The sequence below is a fragment of the Phyllobates terribilis genome, unplaced genomic scaffold (genome assembly GCF_046119375.1).
Source record: "Phyllobates terribilis strain yellow unplaced genomic scaffold, ASM4611937v1 Scaffold_12__6_contigs__length_324123572, whole genome shotgun sequence".
Taxonomy (NCBI): domain Eukaryota; kingdom Metazoa; phylum Chordata; class Amphibia; order Anura; family Dendrobatidae; genus Phyllobates; species Phyllobates terribilis.
Window position 1 is genome coordinate 6,156,642 of NW_027362772.1, and position 24,442 is coordinate 6,181,083.

Consider the following 24,442-nt stretch of genomic DNA (forward strand, 5'->3'; position numbering starts at 1 on the left):
GAGGTCATGGGTCTTCCAGCAGGACAATGACCCAAAACACACTTCCAAAAGCACTATAAAATGGTTTGAGAGAAAGCACTGGAGACTTCTAAGGTGGCCAGCAATGAGTCCAGACCTGAATCCCATAGAACACCTGTGGAGAGATCTCAAAATGGCAGTTTGGAGAAGGCACCCTTCAAATATCAGGGACCTGGAGCAGTTTGCCAAAGAAGAATGGTCTACAATTCCAGCTGAGCATTGTAAGAAACTCATTGATGGTTACCAGAAGCGGTTGTTCGCAGTTATTTTGGCTAAAGGTTGTGCAACCAAGTATTAGGCTGAGGGTGACAATACTTTTGTCCGGCCCTTTTTTGGAGTTTTGTGTGAAATGATCAATGATTTGATTTTTGCTTCATTCTTTTGTGTTTTTTCCTTGCAAGCAAATTAAATGAAGATAATAAGACCAAAGAATTTGTGATTGCAATCATTTTCAGGAAGAAATTGAGTATTATCTGACAGAGTTGCAGGGGTGCCAATACTTTTGGCCACCACTGTATATGAATTGCAGTCATTGTAATTTTCCAGTCAAATAACTATTAGAGTACAATTGAAAGGTTTTTGTACAAACTGCCTATGATAACAGTATATTTAAAAAAAAATAAAACACTCAAACTGCACTCAAAATGCATGTTCCAAATTATTATGCATAGCAGAGTTTTCAACCTTTTCATTTTAATAAAGAACAAAAAAATGGTCATTTTTGAAATTATAACCATTAACAGGTTATTACAAACTGAAATCAAACAGTTTTCAACTCAAAACTTTATTCTAGGTGATGTTACATTTGCACATAGGACCCCTTGTTCGAAAGGAGCTTCTGAACTCTCTCGTCTCTTGAATTTGTCAGGTTTTGGATGGTTCCTGCTTCAATTGTTTTGCATGAGGACAGAATACCCTCCCAGAGCTGTTGCTTAGATGTGAACTGCCTCCCACCATCATAGACACTCCTTTTGATGATGCTCCAGAGGTTCTCAATGGGGTTGAGGTCAGGGGAGCATGGGGGCCACACCATAAGTTTGTCCCCTTTTATGCCCATATCAGCCAGAGATGCAGGTGTGTTATGTGCAGCATGAGACGGGGCATTATCATGCATGAAAATGATCTTGCTGTGGAATACACGGTTCTTCTTCTTGAACCATGGAAGGAAGTGCTGTTTGAGAAACTGAACATACATTATGGAGTTCATCTTTACCCCTTCAGGGATCCTAAAGGGGCCGACAATCTCTCTCCCCATGATTCCAGCCCAAAACATTACTCCACCTCCTCCTTGTTGGCGCCGTAGTCGTGTTTGCATGGGGTGTCCATCAACCAGCCATCCTCCACTCCATCCATCTGGACCATCGAGCGTTGCACGGCACTCATCGGTGAACAAAACAGTTTTGAAGTCAGTCTTCATGTATTGTTTGGCCCACTGGAGCCGTTTCTGCTTGTGTGCAGTGGATAGAGGAGGTCAACAGGATGGCTTACGCACAGCTGCAAACCTCTGAAGCACCCTGCATCTTGTTGTTCGGGGGACGTTGGAGGCACCAGCCGCTTCAAAAACTTGTCTGCTGCTATGACAAGGCTTTTTTGCCGCTGCTCTTTTAACCTGAAGTAATTGCCTGTAGGAAAGAGTCCTCAATGTTCCCTTATCAGCACGCACACGTGTGTACTGTGAATCAGCTACATACTTCTTGATTGTGCGATGATCACGATGAAGTGTCTTGGCAATGTTGATTGTAGTCATGCCTTGACGTAAACACTTCACAATTTGTTGCTTCTCAGCAGCCGACACATCCTTTTTCTTTCCCATTTTGGCAGAAAATGTAGGCTGCTTAATAATGTGGGACAGCCTTCTTAAGTAGTCTTGCCTTTCATTGGACACAACCTGCCAAACTAATTAGCACAGGTGTCTGCAATTGCTACAGTGATATAAAGAGCCCTGACACACATCGCCATCAATGAGTTTTACTGACAAGCAAAAAAATTCTTACCTTATCACTCCTAAGCACTTTTTGCATAATATTTTCACTTTTCTTGCTTTGTCAGGGGTCAGATGTGGAATCCACATTCTATGAATTGTGGGATGTTTCTTGAACATTGCACCTGAAGCTGATAGCAGTGGAGAATAAAAAATTTAGTTTTCTTGACCACTTTGAAACAAACACTGTGTGCGCAATTATTAGGCAAGTGACTATGTTGACCATATCATCATTCTTATGCAGATTTTCCAAATGCAAGCTATATAAACTTTTATGTTTATCGGATGAAGTAGATCAGGTGATGTGTACTTGTGTGATGAGGGGTGTGTGGCCTATGGATATTGACACCCTTTATCGGGGGGGGGGGGGGGGGGGATTGTTAGGCAGCTTCTTTTCCTCAGGCAAAATGGGCCAAAAAGGGTTTCAACTGACTCTAAAAAGTCAAAAATGGTTAAAAGTCTTACAGAGTGATGCAGCACTCCTTAAATTGTTCAGATATTGGGGAGTGACCACAGAAACTTCAAAATTCTACAGGGTCACAAAAGAAAAAAAGAATAGCATTAACTGCAAAAGATTTCAGAAGACTCAAATGTGAAGCGACCAGGAAGATATTATCCTCCAGTGCTGTTGTATTTCAGAACTGCAGCCTCCCTGGAGACCCAGAAGAACTAGGTGTTCAGTGCTCAGCGACAAGACTGAGGCTGAACCCTGACCATCACTGAACAAGACACAAGAAAAGACTTGTCCAAGAAATATCTGAAAACAGATTTTTCAAAGGTTTTATGAACTGATGAGAGTGACTCTTGATGGACCAGATGGATGGGCCTGTGGCTGGATCATTAATGGGCAGAGACCTTGACTTTGACTCAGACACCAGCGGGATGGGCACTGTTATGGGCTGGTATTATTACAGGTGAGCTAGTTGGACCTTTTCGAGTTGAAGATGGACTCAAAATCAACTCCCTAAACTTCTGCCAGTTTTTAGAAGATGCTTTCTTTAAGCAGAGGTACAGGAAAATATCTGCATCTTTAAAAAAATCAGGATTGTTCTGCAGTACAATACTAAATCGCAGCATCAGTGCCAGGAAAGGTCTTAAAGATGAAAAAATTACATAATGACATGGCCTCTTCCTCACTGGACCTACACTGTGTGCAGAATTATTAGGCAAGTTGTATTTTAGAGGACTATTTTTTTTATTGATCAGCAACTATGTTCTCAATCAGCCCAAAAGACTCATAAATATCCAAGCGTAATATTTTTGGAAGTTGGAGTGTTTTTTTTTTTAGATTTGGCTATCTTAGGAGGATATCTGTTTGTGCAGGTTACTATTACTGTGCAGAATTATTAGGCAACTTAATAAAAACCAAATATAATCCCATCTCACTTGTTTATTTTCACCAGGTAAACCAATATCAGTGCACAAAATTTAGAAATAAACATTTCTGACATGCAAAAACAAAAACCCCAAAAATTAGTGATCAATATAGCCACCTTTCTTTATGATGACACTCAACAGCCTTCCATCCATAGATTCTGTCAGTTGCCTGATCAGTTTTCGATCAACATTGCATGCAGCAGCCACCACAGCCTCCCAGACACTGTTCCGAGAGGTGTACTGTTTTCCCTCCCTGTAGATCTCACATTTTATGATGGACCACAGGTTCTCTATGGGATTCAGATTGTAGTGCCGGCGTCCCTGCCCTCTGCTAGGCAGGGACGCTGTTCCCCTCACCGCTCTGCTCCGTGCCCGGCGTCCCTCTCCCGCTCTGCTGGCAGCGCGCGCTCCTTCCCGGCCACTGTGCTTAGGGCGCGCGCGCGCGCCCTCCCTCCCTCTTAAAGGGGCCGCGCGCGCCGTCCTAAGGAGTCCCCGGCCAATGGCCGGAGGACTTTACCATATATAAGGCACCTCCTCCAAAATGGAGGTGCCCGAGCAATGTTGTTGCACTGTTCACTACTCTGCTTCAGCCCTCAGGTCCCGTTGCCAGTTACCTGCCAGTTACCTGCCAGATTCCTGCCTGATTATCTGCTACCTGCCTGCTAGTCTGAGGTCCGACGGTCTGCCTTACTACTCCTGTCAGTCTGTCTAAGGACCAGCCTGCCCGCTCACCTGGGAGCGCACATCAGCCACCTGCCTGCTTGCCTGAGGTCCGACGGTCTGCCTTCCAACTCCTGTCAGTCTGTCTATGGACCAGCTTGCCCGCTCACCTGGGAGCACACACCTGCTACCTGCCTGCTAGTCTACCTGGAGGCTCCGCCGTCTCGTGCTGTGACCACCTGCCTGTCCAGTGACTCCTGCTCGCTCACCTGGGAGCGCTCATCTGCTGCCTGTCTGCTAGCCTACCTGGAGGCTCTGCCGTCACGTGCTGTGACCACCCGCCTGTCCAGAGACTTCTGCCCGCTCACCTGGGAGCGCTCATCTGCCGCCTGTCTGTTGGTCTTCCTGGAGGCTCCACCGTCACATGCTGTGACCACCCGTTCATCCAGAGACTCTCGCCTGCTCACCTGGGAGCTCACGTCTATCATCAGCCGCCACAGGTCGTACCAACCCTTTACCTAGAGACTGCCCCGGTCACTTGCCGTGACCATCTGCCCGTTCATTCAGAGACTGCCCCGGTCACTTGCCGTGACCATCTGCCCGTTCATTCAGAGACTGCCCCGGTCACTTGCCGTGACCATCAGCCCGTTCAGCCAGAGACTGCCCCGGTCACTTGCCGTGACCTCCAGCCCGTTCACTCAGAGACTGTCCCGGTCACCTGCTGTGACCTCCTGCCCGTCTTCCCTGGTCGCCACCCGCTCCCTTACAAGGACTGCCCCCTTGTATAGTAGCTCAGAGGTTCCGCCTCCCAGACCCGTTACAGTTTGCTCGGGCCATGGAACCCGGTGGCACCCAAGCTCCCTCGCTCTCGGACCTGTGTCATGAACTGTCCCGTCAAAGGTCCCAACAGGAGTCCATCCTGGGTCACCTGCGGAATGTCAATACTCGCCTGGACACTCTGACTGCTCCACCAACAACCTCCGCCAGTGCCATGTCTCGCAATCCGGCAGCTCCGCTGTCCACTAACACCATGATATCCTACCCCGGACCTCGGCTTTCTGCACCTCCTCGCTTCGGAGGCGACTCAGCCCAGGCTCGGGGCTTCATAAATCAGTGCACCCTGCACTTTGAACTATTGTCCCACCAGTTTAACTCCGACCGAGCCAAAATTGCATTCATCATGTCCCATCTCACCGGGGAGGCCCTGGCCTGGCTAAATCCTCTATGGGAGAGAGGAGACCCCCTGGTGTCCAACTTGCCTGCTTTTCTCACGGCTTTCCGGAAAGTCTTCGACGAACCCGGACGGAAGACCTCATCCGCATCATCGTTGCTACGCCTCCGTCAGGAGAGTCTCACCGTGGGCCAATATGCCATACGGTTCCGTACCCTTGCCTCGGAGCTGGCCTGGGATAACGACGCTCTGGTTTCCGTCTTCTGGGAGGGTCTGTCCGGCCGTATTAAAGATGAACTTGCCGGTCGGGACATTCCTACCACTCTCGATGACTTAATAACTCTTGCCACCCGGATTGACCTACGGTTCCAGGAGCGTGCCAGAGAGGTCACCCGTGAGAGGAGGTTACCACGTCTAGCTCCTACTTTTCAGAAACCCGTCACTCCTTCTGTCTCTAACCAGGTACACCCTCCTGAGCCTATGCAGGTCGACCAGACCAAGATGGTCAAGACCCGTCAGGACTTACGCCGTGCCGAGGGGACCTGCTTCTACTGTGGCAGTAAAGAGCACCGGATCCGTGCCTGCCCGGAGAGGTCGGGAAACGCCTGTGTCTAGGTTCGCTCAGAGAGGTCCACCTAGACAAGAATAAATCCTCTCCATCCCTGCTGTTGTCAGTTTCAATCGTCTACGGGGAGAACCGTTATTTCGAACTAGCCCAACTGGACTCTGGAGCAGCCGGGAATCTTATTTCACAGTCCCTGGTAGAGAAATACCGCATCCCCACCAAACCTCTGGCTGTACCCTTGTCTGTTGCTGCCGTGGATGGGGGGCTCTTACCACGCCCCATCCAACTCATCACCGAATCCATTACTCTGCAGGTGGGAATGCTGCATTCTGAAAGTATCTCCTTCCATGTTCTGCCTGGACTCTCTCACGCCCTCTTGCTAGGCCTACCTTGGCTCCAGAAACATGCACCCGTTCTTGACTGGCAGACCGGAGAAGTCCTTCGCTGGGGACAGGGCTGCCATAAGACCTGTCTGGTTCCCGTTCATCCCGTCCGTCCTTCTCCTACCCCAGCTAATCTACCTGGACTTCCGATTCCTTATTGGTCTTATGCTGATGTCTTTAATAAAAAGGAGGCAGAGACACTACCCCCTCATAGACCATACGACTGCCCTATCGACCTGTTACCTGGTACTTCTCCTCCCCGTGGGCGTATTTATCCATTATCCGCTGCTGAGACCCGGTCGATGTCCGAATATATTGAGGAGAATCTGGCCAGGGGATTCATCCGGAAATCTACCTCCCCGGCGGGAGCAGGCTTCTTTTTCGTCAAAAAGAAGGACGGCTCTCTCCGTCCCTGTATAGACTATAGAGGCCTTAACCAGATCACGGTGAAGAATAAGTACCCCCTTCCGCTCATTCCGGAGTTATTTGATCGTCTGAGGGGGGCTAGAATCTTCACCAAACTGGACCTCCGTGGGGCGTACAACCTGGTTCGTATCCGTCAGGGGGATGAATGGAAGACGGCATTCAACACCCGGGACGGCCACTATGAATATCTGGTAATGCCCTTTGGCCTCTGTAACGCTCCTGCCGTCTTTCAAGAGTTGGTCAATGACATCTTCCGGGACCTTCTCTACTCCTGCGTAGTGGTGTACCTGGACGACATCTTGGTCTTCTCTCCGGATCTCCAGACTCACCGGAGGGATGTTCGTCAGGTCCTGCTCAGGCTCAGGCAGAACCATCTCTACGCTAAATATGAGAAGTGCCTCTTTGAGCAGACCTCGCTTCCGTTTCTGGGCTACATTATCTCTCAGACCGGCCTACAAATGGATCCTGAGAAACTGTCTGCCATCGAGAAATGGCCCCGACCAGAGGGGTTGAAGGCTATTCAACGGTTCCTGGGCTTCGCCAACTATTACCGCCTCTTCATCCCGCACTTCTCTTCCCGGACTGCCCCAATTTCCGCGCTCACCCATAAGGGTACTAATCCCAAAGAGTGGCCGCCCGAAGCAGAGGAGGCCTTTCTTTCCCTAAAACAGGCCTTCTCTTCCGCCCCGGTGCTGCATCGCCCGGACGGCAACAAGCAGTTCTTCCTGGAAGTTGACGCCTCCTCCTCTGGAGCCGGAGCGGTACTTACTCAAAAATCATCTTCCGGGAGAATGGTAACTTGTGGCTTCTTCTCCAAACTCTTCTCCTCTTCTGAGCGCAACTATTCCATAGGAGACCGAGAGTTATTGGCCATCAAGCTGGCGTTGGAGGAGTGGCGTTACCTACTCGAGGGGGTTCTTCATCCGGTAATAATTTACACTGACCACAAGAACTTGGCTTACCTCCAGCATGCCCAGAGACTTAACCCGCGCCAAGCCCGGTGGTCCTTGTTTTTTGCTCGCTTTGATTTTGTTCTTCATTTTCGCCCGGCTGACAAAAACGTCAAAGCAGACGCCTTGTCCCGATCCTTTCTGGTGTCCGATCTCGAGGAAGAACCTAAACATATCATCGATCCCGCCAGAGTAATGCAGGTGGCTCCCATGAGTCTAAATCGTCTCCCTCCCGGTAAGACGTTTGTTTCAGTACCTGATCGGGAGAAGATCCTACACTGGGGCCATTCGTCTAAACTAGCTGGCCACGCCGGTCAGAAAAAGACCCTCCAGCTTATTGCCCGGCACTATTGGTGGCCTACCCTGCACAAGGACATAATAGACTTTGTTTCTGCCTGTGTGTCCTGCGCCCGCAACAAAGTCCCGAGACATCTGCCAGCCGGACGCCTCCTTCCGCTTCCTGTACCTGCTGCCCCCTGGCAGCATATAGCAATGGACTTTATAACTGATCTCCCCGTCTCTGCCGGTTGTACGGTCATTTGGGTGGTCGCTGACCGCTTTTCCAAGATGGCTCACTTTATTCCCCTGCCAGGCCTTCCGTCTGCACCCGAGCTGGCTAAAGACTTTATCCGCCACATCTTCCGTCTTCATGGCCTGCCCCTCCACATCGTGTCGGATCGTGGGGTACAGTTCACCTCACGTTTCTGGAGAGCCACTTGTAAACTACTAGACGTCACCCTGGACTTCTCTTCCGCTTACCACCCACAGTCCAATGGTCAAGTGGAGCGGATCAATCAGAACCTGACCAGTTACCTCCGGCACTTCGTTAATGCCCACCATTCTGACTGGGTGGATCTCCTACCATGGGCCGAGTTCTCTTATAATAATCACGACAGCGAATCCTCCTCCAAATCCCCGTTTTTTGTAGTCTTTGGTCAGCATCCTCGGATTCCTTTTCCTGTCTCCACCTCTGTGGACAACCCGGCTGCGGAATCTCTCGTTAGCAAATTTTCCTCCATATGGGAGAGTACCCGGTCCGCACTCCTTCTGTCATCCGAGCGTATGAAAAGACACGCTGACAAAAAACGCCTGGATCCTCCACAATTTCGTCCAGGAGATAAAGTCTGGCTCTCATCTAAATATGTTCGACTCAAGATACCTTCTTACAAGTTAGGGCCTCGGTTCATCGGTCCTCTGGAGGTCATCAGTCAGATCAACCCGGTGGCCTATAAATTGAAACTCCCGGCCAACTTACGGATCCCTAACTCCTTCCATGTATCTCTCCTCAAACCCGTGGTGCTTAACTCTTTTTCCAAGTCTACAGGTACGCCTCCTGCTCCGGTTTCTGCTGAGGACGAGTTTGAGGTAGAGAACATTCTTGCCACCAAAAGGGTAAGAGGAAAGACCTTTTTTCTGGTAGATTGGAAGGGGTTTGGTCCTGAGGAGAGAACGTGGGAGCCCCGGGAGAACATCCATGCCCCTCTCATCCTAGCTAAATTTCTATCTGGCCTAAAAAAGGGGGGGCCTAAAGGGGGGGGTACTGTAGTGCCGGCGTCCCTGCCCTCTGCTAGGCAGGGACGCTGTTCCCCTCACCGCTCTGCTCCGTGCCCGGCGTCCCTCTCCCGCTCTGCTGGCAGCGCGCGCTCCTTCCCGGCCACTGTGCTTAGGGCGCGCGCCCTCCCTCCCTCTTAAAGGGGCCGCGCGCGCCATCCTAAGGAGTCCCCGGCCAATGGCCGGAGGACTTTACCATATATAAGGCACCTCCTCCAAAATGGAGGTGCCTGAGCAATGTTGTTGCACTGTTCACTACTCTGCTTCAGCCCTCAGGTCCCGTTGCCAGTTACCTGCCAGATTCCTGCCTGATTATCTGCTACCTGCCTGCTAGTCTGAGGTCCGACAGTCTGCCTTACTACTCCTGTCAGTCTGTCTTAAGGACCAGCCTGCCCGCTCACCTGGGAGAGCACATCAGCCACCTGCCTGCTTGCCTGAGGTCCGACGGTCTGCCTTCCAACTCCTGTCAGTCTGTCTATGGACCAGCTTGCCCGCTCACCTGGGAGCACACACCTGCTACCTGCCTGCTAGTCTACCTGGAGGCTCCGCCGTCTCGTGCTGTGACCACCTGCCTGTCCAGTGACTCCTGCTCGCTCACCTGGGAGCGCTCATCTGCTGCCTGTCTGCTAGCCTACCTGGAGGCTCTGCCGTCACGTGTTGTGACCACCCGCCTGTCCAGAGACTTCTGCCCGCTCACCTGGGAGCGCTCATCTGCCGCCTGTCTGTTGGTCTTCCTGGAGGCTCCACCGTCACATGCTGTGACCACCCGTTCATCCAGAGACTCTCGCCTGCTCACCTGGGAGCTCACGTCTATCATCAGCCGCCACAGGTCGTACCAACCCTTTACCTAGAGACTGCCCCGGTCACTTGCCGTGACCATCTGCCCGTTCATTCAGAGACTGCCCCGGTCACTTGCCGTGACCATCTGCCCGTTCATTCAGAGACTGCCCCGGTCACTTGCCGTGACCATCAGCCCGTTCAGCCAGAGACTGCCCCGGTCACTTGCCGTGACCTCCAGCCCGTTCACTCAGAGACTGTCCCGGTCACCTGCTGTGACCTCCTGCCCGTCTTCCCTGGTCGCCACCCGCTCCCTTACAAGGACTGCCCCCTTGTATAGTAGCTCAGAGGTTCCGCCTCCCAGACCCGTTACACAGATCAGGTGAACAAGGGGGCCATGTCATTATTTTTTCTTCTTTTAGACCTTTACTGGCTAGCCATGCTGTGAAGTAGTTGGATGCATGTGATGGAGCATTGTCCTGCATGAAAATCATGTTTTTTTTGAATGATACCGACTTCTTCCTGTACCACTGCTTGAAGAAGTTGTCTTCCGGAAACTGGCAGTAGGTCAGGAAGTTGAGCTTCACGCCATCCTCAACCCGAAAAGGTCCTACAAGTTCATCTTTGTTGATACCAGCCCATACCAGTACCCCACCTCCACCTTGCTGGCGTCTGAGTCGGAGTGGAGCTCTCTGCCCTTTACTGATCCAGCCTCTGGCCCATCCATCTGGCCCATTAAGAGTCACTCTCATTTCATCAGTCCATAAAACCTTTGAAAAATCAGTCTTAAGATATTTCTTGGCCCATTCTTGACGTTTTATCTTATGTTTCTTGTTCAGAGGTGGTCGTTTTTCAGCCTTCCTTACCTTGGCCATGTCCCTGAGTATCGCACACCTTGTGCTTTTTGATACTCCAGTAACGTTGCAGCTCTGAAATATGGCAAAACTGGTGGCGAATGGCATCTTGGCAGCTTCACGCTTGATTTTCCTCAATTCATGGGCAGTTATTTTGCGCCTTTTTTGGCCAACACTCTTCTTGCAACCCTGTTAGCGATTTGCCATGAAACGCTTGATTGTTCGGTGATCATGCTTCAAAAGTTTGGAAATTTCAAGACTGCTGCATCCCTCTGCAAGACATCTCACAATTTTGGACTTTTCAGAGCCCGTCAAATCTCTCTTCTGACCCATTTTGCCAAAGGAAAGGAAGTTGCCTAATAATTAAGCCCACCTTATATAGGGTGTTGATGTCATTAGTCAACACCCCTCCTCATTACAGAGATGCACATCACCAGATTTACTTAATTGGTAGTTTGCTCTCAAGCCTATGCAGCTTGGAGTAGGACAACATGTAGAAAAAGTATCATGATCAAAATACTCATTTGCCTAATAATTCTGCACACAGTGTAGACCTTAGTGTAAATTATTGGGCTTTTCTTAAACTCAACATTTATGGTGAAGGAAAACAGCCCCTCTCTGATCATTGTCGGGGGCTGTGGCTGGTGCTGCCCAAAAAGATGATCATCGACAGATTAAGAAACTAATGGACTCCATGGGTGGATGGCTTATCACTGGTATTAAGAAGAATGTGTGGCTATGTTGGTCACTGATATATTTTTTTAAAATGTCAGAAATGTATTTTTGGACATTGACTCGTTTGGTTCTTATTCTCACTAGAACAGATGAAAATAGACAATTGAGATGGAAAATTTAAATTTTTCATATATTTTCATAATAATTCTGCACATAGAGATATTCTCCTAAGACAACACCGCACTTTTACTTTCTTATATATTCAGGTTTATTACTCTTTTAGATTGACGGACAGCACTGGTGATGTTAAATAATAAAAGTAATCATCAAAAATACAAATTGCCCAATAATCGTGCGCACGGTGTAGAATAGGCGGTGGGGTTAGAAGACCACTTCTTTCCAGAACTTATCGTGGAGTGGTGAGATGTATACAAATAAACGATTAACATATTTTATTGGCTGTACAAAGACTGTTGTCTTCTTTATATTGTTAATTCAGATAATTTATTTTATAACATCTGCAATGCTAATTGATAGCACATAAATATCCCTGTCTGACCTCAAGATGTATGAAGTGCTCTACCACATTATTGCTTTATACCGGCATCATGCTATTCATTTTATTTATTATTCAGTATTTTATATATCTTGCAATGAGTCATCTTCTATCCACTCACATTCCCACAATATGGTATACTAATAATTTATCTATATCATTTTCCTAGAGAAGAATGGATAGAGACAGAAAGAAGATGGTGGAGAGGATATTACACCTCACCCTAGAGATCCTCTTCCGGCTTACTGGAGAGGTGAGAGATTCTGATGACGTCACATTACATCATTCTTATCTATGGGAATAACAGATGGACAGAACTGGAGAGGTGAGGACTCTGGAAATGTCTGTAGTGAGATTTATTAATGTGTCTCTCCATAACCAGGATTACACAGTAGTGAAGAAGACCTCTAGTGAGCGCTGTCAGGACCCTGTGTCTGAGGGATGGGGAAGACCCCTGAGCCCAATCACAGGACCTCAGTCTCACTTCCTGATACATGAGGACATCAATGACCAGAAGATCCTAGAACTCACCTACAAGATGATTGAGCTGCTGACTGGAGAGGTGGGAATGCTGGGACATTATACAGTAACGCTATGGAGGGATCGGGGGGATGACGGTATCATTGTATGTGTCAGGTTCCTATAAGGTGTCAGGATGTCGCTGTCTATTTCTCCATGGAGGAGTGGGAGTATTTAGAAGGACGCAAAGATCTGTACAAGGACATCATGGTGGAGGTTCCCCAGCCCCTCACATCACCAGGTAATAGACAGAACTAACTACACACGGTCTATAATTATCTGTATGTAAAGAATGAATTCAGTCCTGTATGTGTTTCCTCCAGCTCTATCCAGTAAGAGGACAACACCAGAGAGATGTCCCCGTCCTCTTCTTCCACAGGACTGTAAACAAGAAGATCCCAATGTTCCTCAGGATCATCAGGTAGATGGAGAGAAGGTGTCATGAGATCTCCCCTATGATGTGTAGACGGCTGTGAAGGTCTTGTGCTCAGTCTTGTTTTATCCACCAGTATTATATGGTTTATACTTGTGTAATGAGAACGGTGGAGATGACAGGATTATAGCTGATCATAGATGGGACTTCTCCATCTGTCTGTGACTTTTATAATATTTGTTTCAGGGTGAAGATCTGATCCATATTAATACTACAGAGACATATGTGAGGGGTGATGAGCGGTGTAAAGAGGAGATTCATACATATGACCACCCAGGTGAGTAGTGATCACTAAATGCAGAGAAGTCACAGATTCTTCTCATGGTAATATATATATACAGTGCTGGCCAAAAGTATCGGCACCCCTGCAATTCTGTCAGATAATACTCAGTTTCTTCCTGAAAATGATTACAATCACAAATTATTTGGTCTTATTATCTTCATTTAATTTGCTTGCAAGGAAAAAACACAAAAGAGAATGAAGCAAAAATCTAATCATTGATCATTTCACACAAAACTCCAAAAAAGGGCCGGACAAAAGTATTGGCACCCTCAGCCTAATACTTGGTTGCACAACCTTTAGCCAAAATAACTGCGAACAACCGCTTCCGGTAACCATGAATGAGTTTCTTACAATGCTCTGCTGGAATTGTAGACCATTCTTCTTTGGCAAACTGCTCCAGGTCCCTGATATTTGAAGGGTGCCTTCTCCAAACTGCCATTTTGAGATCTCTCCACAGGTGTTCTATGGAATTCGGGTCTGGACTCATTGCTGGCCACCTTAGAAGTCTCCAGTGCTTTCTCTCAAACCATTTTATAGTGCTTTTGGAAGTGTGTTTTGGGTCATTGTCCTGCTGGAAGACCCATGACCTCTAAGGGCGACCCAGCTTTCTCACACTGGGCCCTACATTATGCTGCAAAATTTGTTGGTAGTCTTCAGACTTCATAATGCCATGCACACGGTCAAGCAGTCCAGTGCCAGAGGCAGCAAAGCAACCCCAAAACATCAGGGAACCTCCGCCATGTTTGACTGTAGGGACTGTGTTCTTTTCTTTGTATGCTTTTTTTTTCCTGTACACTCTATGTTGATGCTTTTTCCCAAAAAGCTCTAGTTTTGTCTCATCTGACCAGAGAACATTCTTCCAAAACATTTTAGGCTTTGTCAGGTAAGTTTTGGCAAACTCCAGCCTGGCTTTTTTATGTCTCGGAGTAAGAAATGGGGTCTTCCTGGGTATCCTACCATACAGTCCCTTTTCATTCAGACGTCGACGGATAGTACGGGTTGACACTGTTGTACCCTCGGACTGCAGGGCAGCTTGAACTTGTTTGGATGTTAGTCGAGGTTCTTTATCCACCATCTGCACAATCTTGCGTTGAAATCTCTCGTCAATTTTTCTTTTCCGTCCACATCTAGGGAGGTTAGCCACAGTGCCATGGGCTTTACACTTCTTGATGACACTGCGCACGGAAGACACAGGAACATTCAGGTCTTTGGAGATGGACTTGTAGCCTTGAGATTGCTCATGCTTCCTCACAATTTGGTTTCTCAAGTCCTCAGACAGTTCTTTGGTCTTCTTTCTTTTCTCCATGCTCAATGTGGTACACACAAGGACGCAGGACAGAGGTTGAGTCAACTTTAATCCATGTTAACTGGCTGCAAGTGTGATTTAGTTATTGCCAACACCTGTTAGGTGCCACAGGTAAGTTACAGGTGCTGTTAATTACACCAATTAGAGAAGCATCACATGATTTTTCAAACAGTGCCAATACTTTTGTCCACCCCCTTTTTTAGGTTTGGTGTGGAATTATTTCCAATTTGGCTTTAGGACAATTCTTTTTGTGTTTTTTTCATTAAAGACAAATTAAATGAAGATAATAAGACCAAAGAATTTGTGATTGCAATCATTTTCAGGAAAAAACTGAGTATTATCTGACAGAATTGCAGGGGTGCCAATACTTTTGTCCAGCACTGTGTGTATATGTATATATATATATATATATATATATATATATGCGCCACATCAAAAGTAATTCTTAACCAAGATAATATAAGCTGGGCGACAGCTCTTTGTAAAATAACAAAGACAAAATTACTTGGAGGGTGAGGGCTTTTCAGCTCTTGAACAGAACAAAACCATCGGTCTGGAGGGTTTTTATACCTTTTTATACAATATAGATGTTTTTTTAGACTTAGATGCTTTTATTAAAAACAAATAACATAAATAATTATGTAAATATGTAAGGTGCTTTCTTGAATGTCCAGTGGATTGACAATTGAGATCAGAAGCAAATAATTAGGTTTTTTGGGGTCAGAACGGAACTTGCATTATGGTTGTACTTTTATTTTCTCCCATCCAATTAAAATCTTTGGACATTTGTCTGTTTTCAACCATATTAACTATGTAAATATGTTATATAAAATTTATGATATTGTTAATAAAAATTAATTTCTCTTTATTGAGTAAAATTTAAAAGATAATCCAGTGGATACAATCAAGAGCAACTACCATGCACCCTCCATGGCGATCCAGATCGACGGGTTTCAACTCGTTAGTCAAAATCATGACTAACACCTAACGAGTCAAAACCCGTCGATCTGGATCGCCGTGGAGGGTGCATGGTAGTTGCTCTTGATTGTATCCACTGGATTATCTTTTAAATTTTACTCAATAAAGAGAAATAAATTTTATTAACAATATCATCGCTGGATAAAGTTTCTTCTTTTCCTGCTACCTGTAAATGTTTTATATGCAGATTGCACTGCCTCTTTTACAGCATATTGGCACTTTATTTACCTTTCCATTAATCACATTTGCAGTATAGCATATTGCTTTCTATTTGAGAGCTGTACCAACTATCCATTATTTATTATTCACTATACTTATAGCCAGCCACTGCCATTTTATATATTTTGCTTATACTAGGATTCCTAGGTACACATTACATTTCTTGACTAGCAGTCATACTTTTTTTTTTTGGAGGCAATTTATATTCTTGGGTCTGTTTCGTTACTGCTCTTCAACATGGATTTTACCTTACCTGATATATTTTGACTGCTAGCAGCACTATGGTATATTGAATATTTGTCCCCTGCCTTGATTTTTCCACCTGTTGCCTATATTTTCTTGTTCGGATTTTAATAATATAATGAATGAACTATTATTTTATTGATTACAATGTTGTGTAGTCTCCTGTAGGTATTGATTGTATCCGTGATCACACAATAGTCTTCAAACCCTTTGTGTGCATTAATTTCAGGCATTGGACAAGAGCCTTGGGTCAGGGCCTTCATAGCCCTTATCCCTTTTGCTGTATGAGGAGAAATTACTGGAAACCTCAGAGTATGGACCACTACTTTTAGAATGAGTCCACCAAGCTCATTTAGACTGATTATAATTAGTGTTTGCCTCATCTCTTTGTGTTATCCAGCAAACAAATGCAGGACAATTGTGACCTCTCTGCGCACAGAAGGTGCTTAGCACAGTAGTTCAGTTTATTCAATAGCTCCATTATGAAAGGAAATATTCAGTTCTCACCGAATGTTGCAAATTATCCATTATTTTTTAAATTAAATTGCCAGGAGTCTATTATAAAGGAAGGAAACCTATAAAAAATTCCCCTTTTCCAGTACGTCCCCATGACGGCACCATAGGAGGAGTAATCTCATATCCTCTGTAGGGACAGGAAGCACAAGAGGTTAAAAGCCCTCCCACCCCCAACCTCCTCAGTGTTTTTCCTGTCCCTACACAGGACAGGGAGTACAGGAGGAGCGCTGGTGCAGGGAGCACTAGTGCAGAAGAACACTGATACTTACAGGGCCCTGGGGGATTGGGAGGGCCGCGGCTCTCTCCTTCCCGCCGTCAAGTGGGTCCTGGGCCGACACTCCCTGTCGGGAGTCCCTCAGCCCACCGGTATGCTGGAGCCTCCGGGTGCCGCTTCCCCATCGCTGGGGCTCTCGTCGTCCTGCTCAGGGCGGGCCCAGCTTCTCCCGGCTTCGGGGACCGCCCGGCGTCGAAACCGGAAGTTCAGGGATGACGACTTCCAGTCGGCGGCCGCACGGAATATTCAAGCGTGGATCGACTGTGGACGCTAGTGGAGCAGGAGAACATGACAGGACGACCAGGTAAGGTATAAAAAGGGAAGCTGGGGAGAATCAAAGGCAGGTTTACAGCTTTGGCACTCCTAGCAGTACGCTACAATGGCTGATGTGTCACACCCTGATACCCTCCCTGGATCGCCCCACAGTGATGATGTCTCTGTGCAGTTACCACCTCCTTCTGAAAAGGGAAAAAGGCCACAGTGAAAACCAGGAGGTGCCTGGATTGTAACATCAGACTTCCCGACTCATATGCAAAGTGTCTGTGTGCTGAATGTAGAGCCTCCATGCTAAAGGAGGAGCATAGAGCTTTATTAAACGAGATGCATAGTATGATCAAAGAAGAAGTTCAGGCTTCTATTACGTCTCTGCAGTCCCCAGGTTCAGGGGTCCAGGATGTCCGGGGACGCAAAAGATCTAGAGAAGATACACCACCATCTTCTGAAGGTGAAATCAACTGGCGACTCTGACAACGGTGATACCATTAGTCCACCTCAGGGCGGGGAACGTAAAAAGTACATGTTCCACTCAGATGGTATGGAGATTCTTCTACGAGCCCTCCGAAACACGATCCAGGTAAAGGGGCGGAGAAGAGCAGAAACATTCAAAATGAAATGTTTGGTGGACTTAGAACCCATAGATCCATGGTTTTCCCTGTTAATACTCATGTGAAAGACATGATCCTGGAGGAATGGGAGGATGCGGAGAAGAGACTCTATTCCACGAGACTTCTGCATCCGACTCTCCTTTGATCCAGAAAACACCAATGTTTGGGACACTATTCCTAAGATCAACGTCCCAGTAGCCAAGGTGGTCAAGAAAACCTCTCTCCCCTTTGAGGATTCATCAGAACTTAAATATCCTATGGATCGAAAGGTGGATGGACTTTTGAAAAAAGCCTGTTAAGCCTCGGTGGCAGTTATTAAGTCTAATGTCGCTGCTACATCTTTTGCCAGATCCATGAAAGTCTGGCTAGATGAGCTAGAGGGTCACCTACGGGATGGCACCCTGAGGGAATCTCTCAGTCAATCATTGCCCCTATTAAAAATGGCAACGAATTTTATGGCCGACGCTTTGGCAGAATCGGTCAGATTTGCTGCCAGGAATAATGAGCTTTCTAAATCAGCCAGAAGAGCTATTTGGTTAAAGGCATGGTATGGGGATACAGCTTCTAAGAACAAGCTGTGCTCCATTCTTTTTTCAGGGCTCAAAGTATTCGGACCAGTGTTAGATGACATACTAGAAAAAGCGTCCGATAAAAAGAAGGGCTTTTCTGAGGAGAAAGAGAAGGAGCAGCCCTTTCGCAAACCTTTCCCCTGCCGTAAACATAACACTCAGAAAAAAGGGGGATCCATGAGCTGGAGTTTTAATAAGGGGAACAAAGATAAAAAATACCAGCCCAGTACTATCTCCCGTTCAAAATGACAATAACTATGTCAGAATAGGGGAGTGGGTAAGGTTTTTGAAAAACAGTTGGCATCAGGTAACTCAATATCCCTGGATATTATCAACTATAGCGCAGGGTTACAGGATAGAGTTTTCTCAAAATCTCCCTCAAAGATTCCACCTAACAAGCATTCCCCTACCTCACTTTCCCGTCTACGTGCAGACGTAGAGAAACTTCTACAACAGAAGGTTATTGTTCCAGTTCCAGAACACGACCAACATCGGGGCCAATACTCCTCTGTTTTCAGTAAAAAAAAACATCAGGGGAGTTCCGTACAATTATCAATCTGAAACCCCTAAACCGATGGGTCCACTACAAAAATTTCCGCTTAGAATCTGTGAGATCAGCCATTTCCCTGATAGAGACAGATGCGGTAATTTGCACCCTGGACCTCAGGGATGCATATTACCACCTGCCGATACATTCCTCAAGTCAGCAATATCTGAGGTTTGCGCTATCATCAGGCAGTCAGATTCTACACTACCAGTTCCGATGTCTTCCCTTCAGCCTGTCATCTGCTCCCAGAATCTTTACGAAGATCATGGCAGAGGTGGTAGCCTATATCCGACTCAGGGATATTACCATTATTCCGTACTTAGACGACTTCCTGATGGTGGCAGGATCCCCTCTAGATATGACTCAACATCTGGAATTTGTCCTACTGACATTAACCAGCCTGGGTTTGATTGTGAACAAAGAAAAATCCAATCTTGTCCCAGGTACTTCACACATCTTCTTGGGAGTCTATCTCGACTCCCGAACGCAAACGTCTTATCTCCCGGAAGACAAGATACTCTCAATCCCATAAAGGATTCGTTCTTTTGCAAGGGAGAAAAAAACATTGATTCGAAAGGCAATGAGTATTTTGGGAATCATGACGTCGTGCATCACCTGCGTCAGATGGAGCCAATTCCATTACAGGCCTCTACAGAAATCCATCCTGGAAGTGACAGACAAACATCATAAAAAGTCCACTGTTTTATCGGAATCTTCAACAACTCCAGCCTTCAGCCTGGCTTCTGAAGGGGAGATACTGAAAACCAAAGGCTTATCCGCCAGAGTGATCAAGGCTAGTAGAAAACCTGTAACCCAAACCATATATAAAAAAGTCTGGAGGACCTTTTGTCAGTTCCACAGGAAGGTAGACACCTCTCAACAAGATATCCCTGTGATCCTTGATTTCTTGCAGGTGGGATTTGATACAGGTCTTAAGCCCCCGTCTCACATAGCGATATCGCTAGCGATATCGCTGCTGAGTCACGGTTTTGGTGACTCACCAGCGACCTCACCAGCGATGTCGCTGTGTGTGACACTTTGCAACGACCAGGCCCCTGCTGTGAGGTCGCTGATCGTTGCAAAGTGTCCTGGACCATTTTTTGGTCGTTGGCCTCCCGCTGGCCAGCACACATCGCTGTGTGTGACCAGCGGGACCAACGATCTGGCTGGTAACTATGGTAAACAGCGGGTTACTAGGGGCACGCGCGCACTTAGTAACCCGCTGTTTACCATGGATACCACTCTGCTACGGTGCTCGGAGGCTCCCGCGCACCGTAGCAGAGTGGTATCCATGGTAAACAGCGGGTTACTAGGGGCACACGCGCACTTAGTAACCCGATGTTTACCATAGTTACCAGCCTGCTCCTGCTTGCAGCAGGCTGGTAACGGGAGCAGGACATCGTGGAACGATTCTTTCCACGATATCGCTGCTCCCCTGATCGCTGGTGAGCCTGCCTGTTTGACAGCTCACCAGCGATGTATTAGCGATGCAGCAACGATCCCTGACAGGTCGTATCGTTGTCGGGATCGCTGCTGCATCGCTTAGTGTGACGGGGCCTTTAGACCAAGTACCTTGAAGGTGCAGATTGCGACACTAAGTGCTTTCTTTGACATATCATTGTCCTTGCATCCCTTGATAATCAGATTTGCCAAGGCAATCCAGAGACATAGGCCTGCCCAGAGAATTTCTTCCCCTCTGTGGGATCTGTCCTGAGAGTCCTTTGCAAACCTTCCTTCGGCCCAGTTCATGAATTAGAAATAAAGAACTTGACTCTCTAAACAGTCTTCTTGGTGGCAATTACCACGTCTAAACGGTTGGGTGAGATCCAGGCTCTCTCTGTTGTCGAGCCATGTATGCATATTTGGGATAATTGAATCATTCTCAAACTGGATCCAAGTTTCTACCCGAAGGTGGTGTCTTTAAACTAAGAAGTGTTTCTTCCATCGTTCGGCGAAAACCCTAGAAATCCGAGAGAGGAAGAGTTTCACCATCTTGATGTCCGCAGAGCAGTGTTGGCCTATTTGGAAGCCACTCGGAACTGGAGATTAGACTAATCTTTTCTTACAGTGTGGGGGGAAAAATATAGGCCGGAAGGCTTCAAAACCATCCTTAGCTAGATCAGTTAGATCCATGATTAATCTAGCGTACCTTTCAGAAGGACAGTCTCCCCCTGAAATTATCAAAGCCCATTTACCAGAGCAGTTTCCAACTCTTGGGCAACTAGAGCAGAGGCTACCATTGAACAGATTTGTACCGCAGCCACATGGTCAGGACATACTACATTTTGCAAACACTACAAACTAGATATTCTCTCACAGCAGAGATCTGTGTTTGGTAGGAAGGTGCTTCAGGCATTTATCCCACCCTAAGCTTTGAGTTCTTGGGTATACTCCTATGGTGCTGTCATGAGGATGTACTGGAAAAAAAAACAGAATGAGTTTTGACGTTAATGATGTTTCCAGGAGTCCACATGACAGCACCCTTATTTCCCTCCCTATATTGCTACTGTATGTGATTCTAACATATGTCTAAGTAGTCTAGAATAAAATTGTGTTGTACCCAGCCAATGTGGCTCTTGGAAAATCAATGAGGAGGTTGGGGGTGGGAGGGCTTTTAACCTCTTGTGCATCCAGCCCCTACAGAGGATATCGGATAACTCCTCCTATGGTGCTGTCATGTGGACTCCTGGAAACATCATAACCAGTAAGACTAATTCCGGTTTTTATCCACTCCTAACTTTTTACATTCCTTTTACAATTCTCCACTGAGCATTTAGCTAGAAAAGACTGACGACGGGCAACACTGATATATGAACCTATGAAAATGGTTTTGGTTCATTAAAAATAAACTGCAAGAAAGTAGCATGAGGCCTAATGTTTGTTATCTTCTGTTTTTTTTGTTTTAAAGCCCAATGTTAGATTGTGATTGGCTTTGCGTCACTGTTTTAGTTAAAAAGCCAATTTTGCTGCATGCCTTGTACTTTGGCTGAAAATTTTGACATATTAATGTTATAAATTATCAGTAGACATTTTATTATTAAAAAATAAGATAATCAGTTTTATTCTTTGCAGATGACTGTCCCGGGATCTCTGAGGGACATCAGATATCTTTAGATTGTAAAGCTGATAATCGTTGTATCCCATATGATACATATGAAGAACATGTCATAATTCCATATATCGCCCTTCCCAGTAACAGTCTATCATCAGATCCTTTCGAACAGGACCTGTCTTCTGATTCATTACCGAATGTTAAGGAAAATAAAGGAAACAGAAAAGATACCGTTAACCAAAGTGCTAATAGTGGAGAGAAGCCATATACATGTTTGGAATGTGGAAAATGTTTTGACTGGAAATCAAAATTTATTCAACATAAGAGAAGTCACACAGGGGAGAAGCCATTTTCTTGTAAAGATTGTGGGAAATGTTTTAGCGAAAGATCTTTTCTTTTTAGACATCAGAGAAGCCACACAGATGCAAAGCCATTTTCATGCTCACAATGTGGAAAATGCTTTAAACAGAAATGGGGTCTTGTTACCCACGAGAGAATTCACACAGGGGAGAAGCCACATTCATGTTCAGAATGTGATAAATGCTATATTGATAAGTCAAGTCTTGCGAGACATCAGTGGGTTCACACAGGGGAGAAGCCATTTTCATGTTCAGAGTGTGGACAATGTTTCAACCAGAAATCAGATTTTGTTAGACACCAGAGAACTCACACAGGGGAGAAGCCTTTTTCTTGTGCAGAATGTGGGAAATGTTTTAACAGGAAATCAGCTCTTGTTACACACCAGAGAACTCACACAGGGGAGAAGCCATTCTCATGTTCAGAATGTGGGAAACTTTATAATAATAAAACACATCTTGTTAGACATCAGTGGGTTCACACAGGGGTGAAGCCATTTTCATGTTCAGAGTGTGGGGCATTTTTTACCGATAAATCATCTCTTGTTAACCATCAAAATATTCATACAGGATCAATGCCATATTCATGTTCAGAATGTGGGAAATGTTTTAACCGGAAATCGTATCTTGTTACACATCAGTGGGTTCACACAGGGGTGAAGCCATTTTCATGTTCAGAGTGTGGAGCATTTTTTACCGATAAATCATCTCTTGTTAACCATCAAAATGTTCATACAAGATCAATGCCATATTCATGTTCCGAATGTGGGAAATGTTTTAGTAAGAAGTTAGAAGTAGTTAGACATCAAAGAACTCACATAGGGGAGAAGCCATTTTCATGCCCATAATGTCAGAAATATCTTACCAAGAAATCAAGTCTTAACGATTAAAAACTCAAATATATATCAGAAAAAAATTTCACGTACCGTATTCGAAGAGTGTTTCCATCGAAGCCAGCGCTAATTCCACATGCGAAATCTTTCACAATAAAAACATTTCCAATTCCTGAATGTTTGAAATGTTTTACACACAAATAAGATCTGCTTAAAAACAAATGGATTCACACAATGATATAGCATTTGTTTTATGTACTAATATTATAATAGACATTCAAAGTAAATCACTGATGAGATAGGAAAAGCTAGTTATAACACTAAACATTGGTCAAGAACTTAAGGGCTTGTCTCCTTATAGAAAATCCTCATCCCGTGCTGCCATTTGTTAGAAAATAATCAACCACTGTTCACTCACTTTCTCCGGGTCCAACGCTGAGCTTCTGGCACTGTTCCCGGTGTCCAGTATTGGATGTGGCGTTGACTTCATGGCAAAAGTGTGGCAACCAATCAGTGAGCTCAGCAACTCTGCCCATGTAACTGAACCACCCCATTCAGCGTTGCTGAGTTCTCTGATTGGCTGCCGCACTGTCGACGTGGAGTCAGTGCCGCAGCCAATACCAGACGCCAGGAGCAGGGCAAAGATTTAGCGCTGGATCCTAGGACGATGAGTAATGAGTGGTTGGTTATTTTAAAACAAACTGCAGTTGGAGATGAAGATTCTCCAAAAGGGGATAACCCCTATGAAAAATATTTGCCTTTTTGTACAGTAGCTTTTAGTTTTACTTTTTTGTCACATGTAAATGTTTGTGATCATCCAACTATTTTTACCATAAAATAAAGTTTAAACAAGCAAAATGCAAAATGCAGCTTCTAATTGATCATTCCATTTACTGAAGTTCAAAGATTTATACAAACCCTATAATCCACCTCGTAAAAAAAAAGAATAATTGTTTTCCTAAACCAATCAATTGGTCATGCCATCCTCTACAGTAACAACTGCGAATCATTAGCCCTAACCCTAAAATGTAATTTCTTGTCCTTGGGATATATTTTGTTATTTGGAAAATGTATCTGTTTAGCAGAAATGAGCAGATCGCTTCGCTCAACCCTGGTCCATGGATCGGGTCAGTGATCTCCGGCCGATGACAGAATCAGCCAGAATTTCTTTACCCTCTGGAATCTTAGGCTCAGCTTATTCTTTGCCGGGCTGGCGCATCATCACCTTTGCAAAGTGCCGCACAAATGGTGCTAGACCAGTTAGTCAAACCCTGTGCTGGGGAACCTGGAAGCTCAGGAAATTCACACTGCTCCTGTCTATGACCAGAGGGCATGGACTTGGACCGTGGACAAGGGTTATGCAAAGCGATCTGCTCATCTCTACTATTTTGACATTATATCATTTTTTAGATATTAAGCACTGCCTTCCATCTGCCAAACCCCAAAATTGGGGGATTAACTTGTTCTATTAACGTTTTACCTCTCC

The 24,442-nt window shown here is 45.9% G+C and overlaps 1 protein-coding gene across 1 annotated transcript in view; it reads left to right on the forward strand.

Annotated features, from left to right (window-relative positions):
* The window catches only part of LOC141172922 (uncharacterized), a 28,440-nt gene extending 4,839 nt beyond the window's left edge, over nucleotides 1–23,601 (forward strand). The window contains exons 2-7 of the mRNA XM_073657538.1: nucleotides 12,114–12,197; nucleotides 12,327–12,506; nucleotides 12,581–12,704; nucleotides 12,787–12,884; nucleotides 13,083–13,173; nucleotides 21,788–23,601. Of these exons, the coding sequence (XP_073513639.1) occupies nucleotides 12,120–12,197; nucleotides 12,327–12,506; nucleotides 12,581–12,704; nucleotides 12,787–12,884; nucleotides 13,083–13,173; nucleotides 21,788–22,971 (1,755 nt within the window). The 5' untranslated portion in view covers nucleotides 12,114–12,119 and the 3' untranslated portion in view covers nucleotides 22,972–23,601. The remainder of the gene's footprint in view (nucleotides 1–12,113; nucleotides 12,198–12,326; nucleotides 12,507–12,580; nucleotides 12,705–12,786; nucleotides 12,885–13,082; nucleotides 13,174–21,787) is intronic.
* The last annotated feature ends 841 nt before the right edge of the window (nucleotides 23,602–24,442 follow it).